Here is an 11,522-nt window from a genome sequence, read left to right as displayed (position 1 = left end):
GTCTCTCGTCTGGACCCTAGAATCAGCTGAGCAGCTGGCCTGTCTCCAGTGTTCAGGGGAAGAAAAGGAGTCTGGAGAGACTGCAGACTCCAAGGACCACATGGCCTGGGGCAGAGCAGGACTTGGGCCAGGGCTGCACTGTCCTCCACAGTACTCCAGAGAGCACCACAGGCATCACATGCCAAGACGTCCACACATACACTTGCCGATTGTTCAGGGAAGATTCCTGAGGCCAGGCCCTGGGCCTGTGCATTCCTGTGGGCAGGGCTGTGAGCCTTAGGATTCAGACGGACCACATGGAGTTGCCAGTGTGCAGCTGGTTTTGACCTGCAAGGGGGAGAGTCTTGAATCCAACTTGGACACCAAGTTTGTCAAAGCAGAACAAAGCCTACTTTGGTTGATGCCCCACATTCACATTGTATCAGTGCAGTATCAGGACTTGGGACCTAAGACTGAAGCCTGGCACAGATGGAGTGGCCATAGCCACGTGCTGTCCTGGTCCTGGAGATGGGGACATAGTGTCAGGGCCTTAGGAGGCATGGGGCTTGAGATACTTAGGCTTGCAAGGCAGGGTGTGTGGTTGAGCAGAGGGCACTGGGACACCTCAGGGTCTCCTTGTGGGGGCTCAGAGGACAGCACTCCTTTTCTGCCCCCCATGTTGGCATGGAGGCACCTGCCCGCAGAGTGGGTCCTCCCAAGGCACCCATCCACCCAGACCTTTTCAGAATAGCCCAAATGAGGCAAAACTGTGAGGGGGGGAAAAATAAAATAAAATAAAATTCTAGCATCCTCAAGCAAACAGTGCTTTTGAGGGACCATAGCCCAACCTCCCAGGGATCTCTGTTCCTGGGACCCTGAAGCCCCAGCAGCCCTGCTCCCCTCCCCCCAACCGTCAACTGGCCTCTGTGGGCACCTGTTCCCTCTCCTTTGGAACTGCCAGCCCCCCTCAGCTCTGTTTCCACAAGTGTGTCCTCCTCTCTCGGCTCCCCACACCAATCACACCACCGACGCTGAAACAATCCTAGGACGTCCCACTGCTTCCTGGGGCCTGGCGTCACCCCACATGCCTGGAATTCCTTCAGCATGGCATGACTCTCTGGATCCCCTCATCCCTTCCCCCCGGGAATATGCACAGTGGGTGGGCTTACAAGGAGGGTGGCTGAGGCCCAGGACACTATGGGGAGAAGCCAGGGAAGGCAGGTGCAGAAGAATCCAGAAGGCCGGGTTCCCTGAACTCTCTGCTTCCTGCCAGACTCAGGCCTCCACACTGGCCTGGCCAGCAGCATCTCCATGGGCTGAAGCTGGCACCTGGCTCCAGTGGGGCCACAAAGGAGGTCCACAGCCAGAGTTCGCCAGCAACACTGGGAGCCCTGTCCCATCTTAGCTGCCCCTGGAGCTGAATGCAGCATGAAGCAGGGAACAGCCAAGAGCTGTGCAGTGTGCCTGTAGGAGCCTGGACAGTGGTCATCTCCATTCTCCAGAGTGGACACTACAAGCAGAGCCCACCCTCTGAGTCAAGGTCTGGTGGGGCAGGAGCCCAAGCAGAGCCCATGTCCAGCTCCACCTCCCACTGATCTGGAGCCTGACCCAGCCTATGACCAGAGAGGGAGGTGACCCAAGCCCTAGCCCTCCCTACAGTGGCGTCTGAAGGTCTCAGCTGGCCCAGCCTCCCCCGAGGGGCCCCACACTCCCAGCCACCCACCTCTGATCCCCAGGGGAAGTGACATGATGGATGGCCACGCCAGCTCAAGTCCCTGTGGGCGGTGACAGAGGGTCAAGGACTCACCCTCCAACGGTGTCCCAGTAAGGCTTCCCAGCCCCAGAGAAAGATCCACACACAGCTGTCTGGAAGTATTTCCAAGAGTCAGGCCTCAGTACATCCTGCCGCTGAGGGAGCCCTTGGGGTTGATGTGGGTCTGCAGGCCTGGAGGCCTTCAGGGAAGGGTTTGGGGCTAGAGGTGGACACAGGCTTCGGGGACTGAGTGGAGCTCATGGAGACACTTCACTGTGGAAAGGAGTTGCTGGGCCTCCAACCCCTGACTTCTCGTTTGCTCTACCCTGGCTGCCACCTTGCACACCCATGTCCCAGCAGGGCAGTCTCAGGGCTGTGGGTACAGGTGAAGGCAGGAGCCCCACCGGGCCAGGCGGCCCATGTGTATGACATGCCCGCTGTTGCAAAACTGATGTTATCACACCGGAAGAACCCGTGAGTCACTGCCCCACAGGAGGGGCAGTGCCCTAAATCCTCCCAAACAAAGACCCTTTGTCCCCAGACTCCACACCAGGCCCACCCAAACAACCACCAGGCGCACAGGCGGGCAGGAATGCCCATAGTGACACTGTGCCGGCAGGCCAGGGGCATGTTGCCCACACCAACAATGCTCTCCAGCCCAAGTGCCAGGCTGCAGAAGACCTCAGGCTGCTGAAGTCCCAGGCGATGGAATCCAGCCTGCAACAGCAGCCTAACCTGGAAGCCCAGTCAGTGAACAGGATGGAGTCCGTGGATGACCCGAGGTTCCTGCTGCCACCCAAGGGGCTTCTTCCCAAGGCAGGGCACCAGGAGCCCCTTGTTGGGGGTAAGAAGCCCCTCGCCTGTGACCCTTTCACCAAGCTCCCCCAGCCAGGGAGCACCAAATGCCCTGGGCAGCCATGACGGTGAGCCAGATTGAGGCTCTAGATAGCAACCTCTCTACCTTGGGCCACCATCTCTATCCATAAGTCCGTAAGACTGGGGCTCCTTGGTGCCAAGGACCACTTCTGAGCTCAGTGACTCATCTGAAACCTGCCCCATGATTATAGCACAGGGGCCTGGTAATTCTGGCCCTGAAGCAAGCCCGAGCTTCAGAGCAGAGACCCCCGGAAACATAGAGACCCCCCCACACACTCCCTCCACAGAAACTCAAGACATTCAGGGGCACCTGTGTGGGGACACTGGGACACACCCTCAGGTTCCTGATGTCATCCGTGTGAACACTCGGCCATCAACACGAGCACCCAGGACACTGACTGGAGAGGCACAGGCCATTCTTGGTCCAGGTCTGGGGTCCCTGGCTGACACACCGAGATGGCTGCAGGTGGAGCCGGGCACCAGGAGGGGCCCACCTCAGCCCGGCCACCTGCCCGAGTGTGGCTGTGCAGTGCTGGCCTCGCTGTTGGTGTCTCATCTCTCATTTCCTTGTCTCTCTGTGGGGCCCCAGGTCCCATTCTCTAGGGCTCCATCTTGAACATCACAACCCTTGCAGTCAAGAGGACCACAGCCCAGAGAAGGGTGGTGGGAGACCCCACCAGGTGCAGCCAGGCCCAGGCAAGCCCACTGTCCTGGGAGGCTGCCTCTGGCCCTAGCTCACTCTGCCCGGGGTGGGGCTGCTCCTCCTCGCGGGGCAGAGAAGGGAGGTGTGGACTAGCGATTCAGGGCTGGGCCGGCAGGAGCCCCTGGAAATCAGATGTGAGTGGGGTATCTGTGTCCCAGGGCTCCTGCGTCTCAGGGCACTGCAGACATGACATGAGGACACACATATGCCCAGGCCGCCCGTCCTCTCAAGTCCTGCTCTGCCTCCGCCAGGACTTGGGTCCTCAGTGCCTCCACCGATGTGCTCATAGTCCTTTCAATGTGGCCTTTCTCTCTATGGCCAGTGGGACTGGGGCTGCAGGGAAACCCCAGAGCTCCACCTTGGCCCAGTGGGGTGGGCTGCACCAGCAAGGGTAGTGACAGAACTGCAGGGGGCTCCCAAGTCTGGACTTCTTCACCTAGCCTGGGCCCCTGTGACTCGTCAGGACCTCAGGAATTGGGAATTTAGGGTAGGGATAGTCACCTGCCCGAAGCCTGGGCCCCCCAGGTAGCCCTCCCTTCTCAGCCTCCTTGATGGGGGACCCAGGGGTGCTCCACACTGGCCCTTGCAGGTTGTAAGGGATATCCTGCCAAACCTGGCGGCAACAGCCGCAGTGAAGCAGAGACCCCTGTAAACAGGCCCAGCCCCTGACGCCACTCTGGGGGGATCAGGGAGAGAGGTGGGGACGGGTCAGTGGACAAGCCTGCTTGGTTCTGCTTCCATGCCTGGCTGGATCAGCCTTCCCACTGCAGATCAGGCTTCAGGGAAGGGCCCTCCTCTGTCCTCCCAGATGAGTCAAGTCCCCAGAGGAGGGGCAATAGCCTTGGGCACAGCCTCTTCCTGCCTACTGTTGCACCCCACACCCTGCCCAGAGCCTGCAGACACATCCCTCTGCCTGCTGGCTACCTCCCACCCTGACTCTGGGAGATGATTCCAGGGGGAGGAGGCCCTCCCTGCCCCCCTCCTTGGGGCATCTGTGGAGGAGTCAGAGGCTCGGGGCCCACTGCCACCTGCTGAGGGCCTGGGTGCCAACCAGAAAGCATATCTGGGTAGTTTGACTCCACCCCAGGCATCCTGAGGTCTGGGTTTGCCAGAGCCAAAATGGTGTAGCCATAGGTGACCTCAAACCCAAACCTACAACAGAAAGTCAGGGCCTTGGCCAGCAGCTCCTGCCTCAAGGGCCGCGGTGGAAGGCTGCTCTGCCAAGCCCACCCTACCTACTTCCACAGCCCCTGGCCTTTGGGATGTGGAGGCCATCGCTGGGGAAGGTGGCAAGAAGTGGATGCCTGCCGCTTGTCCCTCTCCTGTCTCAGCTGGGCAGCCTTACCCAGCCCATACCTGTGGCTAGGCACACCTGGGCCCACAGGTGCTCGTGGTGTGGTCCCACCCATGGCCTGCACAGGCCCGAATGCTCTTCTCTCCCCCACAGGATGCAGCCCCCAGAGCTAGCTGCCTGTCTTTCCACATGGCCTGCTCCCCAAGATGAGGCTTCCAGGGCCCTGAGGCCAAACAGGTTGCCTTCTAAGGCGGCACAGATCCTAGGAGAGGGGGTTCCAGGCCATGGGCTGGGACCTACATGGACGTCTGTCCTGGTCCCTCAGAGTCAACACAGCCCCTAGCACGTGTGGAAACTGCCAGGGGGCCTGGCTGCTCCTGCAACCTCCCCCAGAGGCAGGAGAGCCTGGGGGCTATGGGGTAGGGACCTCATTAAGCCCCCAGGTCTACACCCTATCCTCCAGGGCTGCACGCACACCATCAGGCAGACCATGGCCACCCGCCCACCTCCACCAATGAAATAACCAGGCAGTACCCCGGGGCAACAGAGTACTGGGGCTTTTATTGCTGTGACCACAGGAATCCACTGGGGGTCTTCTCGCCTCCTTCCTCAGAGGGGAATCACAGGTCCTGACAGGGTGCTCCCTCTGCACCCTCAGGTACCCAGAAGCAGCCCAGAGAAGCTGGAGCCACTCTGGATGGTGAGGACCACCCCGGAGCCGTTGTCCACAAACACGGAGGCATACTGCCCAGCCTGCAGGCACCACGGTGGGCATCACTGCCTGTGGGTATCCTGGTCCCACAGCCTCCCGGACACAGGAAGAGCACCTGGGGCCAAGGCCCAGCCCAGATGAAGGACCACCTATGCACCTAAGAGCTGCCCCACCAGGCAGTGCCCTCCCGGACGCTAGGTCCAGGGTCCTGAGTGACTCCCGCTGGGCTGTCAGCCCCTGGCCCTGAACCCAGCCACTGTCTCCCTATGGTCTGTGCAGTCAATGGTAGGGGAGGGGCTTCAAGACACACAGCCCAAGGGCAGACCCCCAAGTGGCTATGACCTGAGTCAGCATGCCACCCTCACCTGCAGCTGCAGCAGCCCCTGCAACTGTGCCGTGAAGACCCTGCTGTTGCTCTCCAGGCCTGAGATGGCCTCCAGGGACCTGGGCAGGGCAAGAGTGAAGGCTCAGATACACTCATGATGCTTGCCTGTGGTCCCGGCCCCAAAGGTGGACCCAGGGACTGGCACACTCACGTGTGGCGGTGACACAGGGACTCGATGCAGATGAGGACACGCACAGTGTCCCGGGCCCGCAGCCGGGCCCTGCCCTGCAGCTCACTATGGTCTGCAGAGACAGTGGTAGGAGAGGGGCTTCAAGACACACAGCCCAAGGGCAGACCCCAAGGGGCTGGGGGAGGGTGGATGTGTGGCCCCAGAACACAGGGCCCCAAATGGGGCAGTAGCATCTCCGATGTCCCCACAGTGTCAGGTGTCCACCCCTGAGGCCTAACCCATCCCCACCCTCACCAAACACACGGCCCAGCTTGGCTCACCCACGTGCAGGCTGGCGGAAAACTGGAAGATGGCAGAGACTGGGGCTGTGAATCGGCCTGAGGCCAAGCTCAGGCCAGACCCCCGCAGGAAAGCACCCTGGGCAGTGGGCTGTAAGGGGCAGTGAGTGAGCGGCTGGCTGCAGGGCCTGGACCCTCACCCTGCACACCTCACCAGGGGGAGACGCTACTGGCGACAGCCACTGAACCAAGCGGTTCTCATTCTCATGGGAGAAGAACAGGGCTGACCCCTGTGTCTACCTCCATCTGAGTTTCAGGGCACAGAACCCAGGCCCCAAAGAGTGGATGGGGACCCAAGAGCCCCACACAGAGGGCTTCCCTGCTCCTTGGTTACCCTGGCCCTGCCAGAGTCCTGGTATAAGGAATAGTCTGGGCAGACTGGGGGTCCTAACCTTGACCAAGGCCACCCCCACCCTCTGCATGGGCTCCCCAGATCGCCAATGCGTACATGTGCTCAGACACTGCCCAGTCTTGTCCGTGGGCCCATCTCACCTGTAGGGGCCCCACACTGCTTCCTGTCCCCATAGACCCCTCTTAGTGAATGAGAACTTGCAGTGGGTGCCCCAGAGATGTCAGGACCTGCCCTGGGCCCACACCCCCACTCACAGCCTGGAAACCCTGCAGCTCCACCAGTGTCTTCTTGTCTACCAGCACGGGGCCCTTCAGCCGGCAGTGAAAGGCCTCAACCGTCAGCCATGGGCCAGCCCCACGGGACAGTGGCGGGTCTGGCCATGCTGAGAACCGCCGTTCTGTGGCCTCTGCAGGGAGGAGGCAACCTGGGTGAGGCCCCTGAGGGCCCTGTGGGGGCTTCCTGGGCCTGGAGAGGGTTAGGGTTAGCCTCACCCTTCAGCATGTCCTTGAACTCCTGAAGCAGGGTTGCTGGGGCGACTTCCACACCGGGGGGCCCTGGGGGTCCTGGAGGCCCAGGGGGCCCCGGGGGACCCAAGAGGCCTCGCTGGGGAGGCAGGAGAAAGTGAGGGTCCCAGTAGGAGCCAGTGCCACCCCTGCCCTGGGTTTAAACCCCCTGGAGGATCCTGGGAAGGCTGGCCCCGAGGCAGCCCAGGGGCTCACCAACTTCTTGTCTTGGCCTTGACAGCGACAGCGTTTCTTGGAGGAACCATCTTCTGGCCGTCGGACAAAGTTCAACCACGTCATGTGAGCATCTGAGAACTCAGGCCCTGAGGGCTCCAGCGGCTACAGAGCCAGGGGGGCAAGGCTAGGAAATGACCACCAGACCCCAGTGGCTCCTGCCTGTCCTACTGCGCCCCACAAAGAGCTGGGAACCACAGGTCACTGGGGAAACTCAGGCACATAGGAAACTGCCTTGACCAGTAGGATGGGTCACCCCAGGGACTAGAACCTGATGTCCTGGTGGTAGGACACAGGCAGGACAGGGACAGGTCCTCTATGGAAGCCAGGGCATGATGCCCAGTCTTGGCCTTTATGGGAGGGCCCAGACACCTTTGGCCCTGTTACCCTGTGAAAGGGCACACCTGGGTGCACACCGGGCTGGGGGTCCTCTCACCAGCCTAATGTGTCCCTGACAGTGAGCCTGGTCCTGGATATGGTGTGTGTGTGTGGGGGGGCTGGGGGGGGTGTCAAAGAGAAGGCTGTGGACTAGAGAGAGGATGGCCAGTGAGAATGAGTCCTGTCTCGGGATGATGGGTGAGGCTGGCAAGAGTACATGACATGGACAGAAGCATGGCACTATTGGCCTGGCCAAGGGAAAGCCTGGCCACTCCAGGGGAGCTGCCACCAAACCAGGCAAGTGGGCCAAGGGGTCTTGACCCAGGGCAGGGTCCAGTCCTGATGTGGACCTAGACCCAACCCAACCAAAGCAGGTCCTGTCTGCTAACTGGTGTCCCTTCCCAGTAGATCAGAGGACTCCATCCTGGGGGACTTGGAGAAGCAGGCAGGATGGGATTACCCACCCAGGGAGAGAATGCACCCCTAATCCTGAAACATCCAGTATCTGCTTGTCCCCTCAATGCCTTGTATGGGTCAGTGGTCCCGGAGCCTAAGCACTGAGCCACAAGGGCAGAGGCTGTAGGGAGCAGGCAGTGAACAAGCCCACCTCCACCAGGAAGAGTAAGGACATTTGGGTAGCTGTCCCACAGAAGTCCTTCCTACTGATCAGTTCCCAGACTGCCCCTGCCCTTTCCCTAGAGCAACAGCCCTGAGCAAGCACATAACTGCCACTAATGGCAGCATCACCTGAGGTTTGTGCGCTGAGACCCTGCCAGTGCCAGGGTCTCCTTCTCCAGGGACATCCAAGGACAGGGCACTTTGCAGGTGGATGCTGACCACACAGAATCCCCAGGAAGCACAGGGATCTGGAGTCTCCAACCTTCCTTAGAGGCTGTGGGGCGCCATGCTCTCTTACCCCCCCCCCCCGCCTGAATTAGCAATTACAACTAATGGCAGCAGGTTGCCCAAAGTCCATGGCCTGTGGCTGCAAAGAGTTAATTGTATCTCCCCCCAGTCCTCCCTCACCTGGGCTCTTGGTTAGTGCCTCTCTTCCCCAACCCCTCTCCAGGCCTGTGCGGATTGGGGGGGCCCCAGTCGGGGCTGCGGCAGACCCCACCAAGGGACCTCTGTGGCAGAGCCTGGGAGGGCATCCGATGACCTCAGTCCCAAAGCCGCCCCTGTGCACCTGTGCCCGGGGCCCACGTGTGCCCGGCCTGTGCATACCTTGGGAGAGCCAGGCAGACCTTCGCTGTCGGAAGCCGTGGCGTTGGGGGCCTCTGTGCGCTGGCCGGGCTGCCGCAGCCTCTTGGGCTCCCGCCATGCCCCGACTCCCCAGAGCAACGCGAGCTGTGGCCAGAGGAGGGCCAGGACTGCCGCCCAGGCCCAGCGCCGCATGGCTGGATGTGGGCGGCAGCTCAGTGCTGCGATCCCCAGCCGCCAGGTGCTCTCACGGGGGCGGCGGCACTCAGAGTCCCCGCGCGGGGGCGAGGCCCAGGGGCGCGCCCGGCCGCCGCCGGTGCATGTCTGCGGGGCGCCCAAGAGCTGGGGCGCAACAGCAGCGTGTCCCCTTGAGGCCAGCGCCAACTCGCCTCGCCTCGCGCAGTGTCCTCCCGGACGCGCTCCTCTCCCCCAGCCTCTGGGCCTCTGGGCTCCAAGGGGAGGGCTCACGTTGAAACAGTTTGCCCGGCGCCCCCACGGCGGGGTGGGATGGGGCGGGGCGGGGCGGGGCGGGGCGGGGCAGGGGGCGGGACCCAAACTGACCGTGGACTCATGCCCTCCTAAGGAGCTGGGGCTATTGAGGCTTTGGGCCTTGCCTCTCAGGCTGTCTAGTCCTTTGGAAATAGCCCCAGCCTGCCCCTCATCCCTCCTCAGGAGGGGAGGTTGTTCACACTAACCTCTGCATCTCTCACACCCACCCCTCAGGGCCAGGGTCAAGAGTGACCTTGGGTACAGAACCCCAGCCCCTTACTCAGGCCCTGGAGGAGCTCCAGACATAGCTCCCCACCCTACCTCACCCCCACCCACCACCCCACACCCCCGCCCCTGGAACCAAGGGAATAACTGGCTGGTGGGACTTTCCCTCCCCCCAGACATTCCCAGTATAGGGACCCTCCTCCAGTGGGGATAGGCCCACAGGGAGGGACCCACTGGCCTCAGGGCAGGAGTAGAGAGGCTGGTGGTCCCAGTTGCTCAACCCCACACCCTTTGTGGATGTAGGCCTGACCCTTACTGCTTGCCCACCGGGTGCAAAGCATGAGCAGAGTCCCCAGACCTTTCAGAGTTCAGCACAAGGGTGAGTCCTTCCTTCCAAAGACCTCTGGCCAGCAAGATTTCCTTCCACCAGGCTTGTGGGGGAGAGGGGTCCTTTCTGACCACCTCCAGGCTGAGGCAGCAGGTCTCTGGGGCCAGACCATGCCCACAGGCCCTTTGGGTTCAGTCAGTGAGGGGGACCTCTGAGGCTGGTCCACCAGGAACAGTGGCTCCACCCTGGCCCTAGAGGTCCTGGTCCTGGCCCCTGCCTACCACGGGACACTCCAACCTCCCTAACTTACTGACCCAGAGAAGGTGAAGGTGGACAAGACAGGAGGCCCAGCCTCACAGCCCCCACCCCTTGCAGAGCTAGGTAGGGAGGGTGTCAGGGAAGTGCACACTCTCACCCTCCTGCTCTCAGACAGAAGGGCGACCTTCAGGGACAGCAGAGGCCAATTTGGCATCTCCCAAGCACAATGCTAAGGCCTCCACCCTTCAGGAAGCAACATCAGCCCTCCTGTCCACTGGTGAATGGTGGCCATGATGGTGGGGGTGGGTTCAGTACAGCCCCACCCTGGAACCCCAGCACATGACCCCTAGATGTGCTTTGCACCCAGCATGCTCGGGACCCAGGGTGTGGAGTTGGCAAATCCTCAATTCTGGAGTCCCCACCCAGGGCTGCCAGACTTCTCCACAGATCAGACCCTGCTCTTCTGGGCCACCTGCCTCCTACGGGACTCACCTTTCTGTGCGTGAAAGCAGAGTGCACTGGCAGTGAACCCCAGCTCTGTCGCACAGAGGTTCCCCATGGCAGAGGGGAAAGGGTCAGTGGCCAGATGTAGGCCTGTAGCAGTGAGGTACTAGGGCAGACTCCACTCCCAGGAGCCCGGAACTCAGGGACAGGCCCCATAGTCACCAGCTCTCTGGCTTTAGCATCCCCCCCTTCAAAATCACCTCAAGACACCAAAAGGATCGTCCCCCCTTCACGGGATCACATGCACTATAACCCACTCCCTGCTGTCACTGCACTGGTTCTGGACTCCATGCGCCACAGATCTGGGCTCCAACTTCAGGCTGCCCTAGGAGAGGGGCTCAGCCTCAAACCCAGGCTCCCCAAGCCCTAGAGAAACTCAGGGCTCCCTGCTGGCTGCCCACCAGCTGGATGCAGAGGGAGGGTGCTCCCTCTCACACTCTGAGCTCTGTGATGAAATCCTCAAAGGCTGGAGAATTTTCCCAGGGGAACAGTAGGAGGCCACTGGAGTGCTGCTTCCAGTGTCCATTGATAGTAAGCTTTGTGAGGGCCTCTTCTTCCTTCTGCACGAGGAAGGTCTTCCTTGAGGGCGGTGGGGGATAGTCAAGGGCACCCACAGACTCCTTCCAGAAAGGGCAACACGAAAGAAGGGAGACACACTTGGTCCAACAGAACAAAGGTCATCTTTTATTGAAGCCAATGCAGGCAACAAGCCATGGGCACCACAGGGTCTGTCTCCACCACTGACTAAGGGCTGTTAAAAGTTGAGATTTCACATACAGTAAATAAGGTGTTGGGTAAACTCTAAATCTGGTTACATTCGGCCTCCCAACAGCCCCAGGAAACATCAAGGATTTGGAATGGATGCCAATGGTTATAGAAGT

General features: G+C 61.0%; 2 protein-coding genes across 3 annotated transcripts in view; both read right to left on the bottom strand.

Annotated features, from left to right (window-relative positions):
• The window catches only part of Sdf4 (stromal cell derived factor 4), a 32,341-nt gene that overhangs the window by 11,663 nt on the left and 9,156 nt on the right, over positions 1–11,522 (bottom strand). The gene's annotated exons all lie outside the window — the stretch shown is intronic.
• C1qtnf12 (C1q and TNF related 12) lies at positions 5,148–9,309 on the bottom strand. Of its 2 annotated transcripts, none has more exons than XM_046424436.2 (8): positions 8,862–9,309; positions 7,242–7,364; positions 7,014–7,125; positions 6,777–6,928; positions 6,153–6,261; positions 5,854–5,944; positions 5,683–5,761; positions 5,148–5,432 (listed from the first exon to the last, which is right to left on the bottom strand). In XM_046424436.2, exons 1-8 carry the CDS (start codon positions 9,030–9,032, stop codon positions 5,226–5,228), a joined length of 1,044 nt encoding a protein of 347 aa, XP_046280392.1. In that variant the 5' UTR covers positions 9,033–9,309; the 3' UTR covers positions 5,148–5,225. The 2 variants fall into 2 exon arrangements, with proteins under 2 accessions (XP_046280392.1, XP_046280393.1); XM_046424437.2 differs by having other exon boundaries at positions 5,148–5,358; positions 8,862–9,307.

Source organism: Marmota monax, unplaced genomic scaffold (assembly GCF_021218885.2).
Source record: "Marmota monax isolate L192 unplaced genomic scaffold, Marmota_monax_Labrador192_F-V1.1 WCK01_AAM20220418_F8-fsc00080, whole genome shotgun sequence".
NCBI lineage: Eukaryota > Metazoa > Chordata > Mammalia > Rodentia > Sciuridae > Marmota > Marmota monax.
The sequence above is the reverse complement of the archived record's forward strand: the minus strand, read 5'-3'. Positions and strand labels throughout refer to the sequence as shown.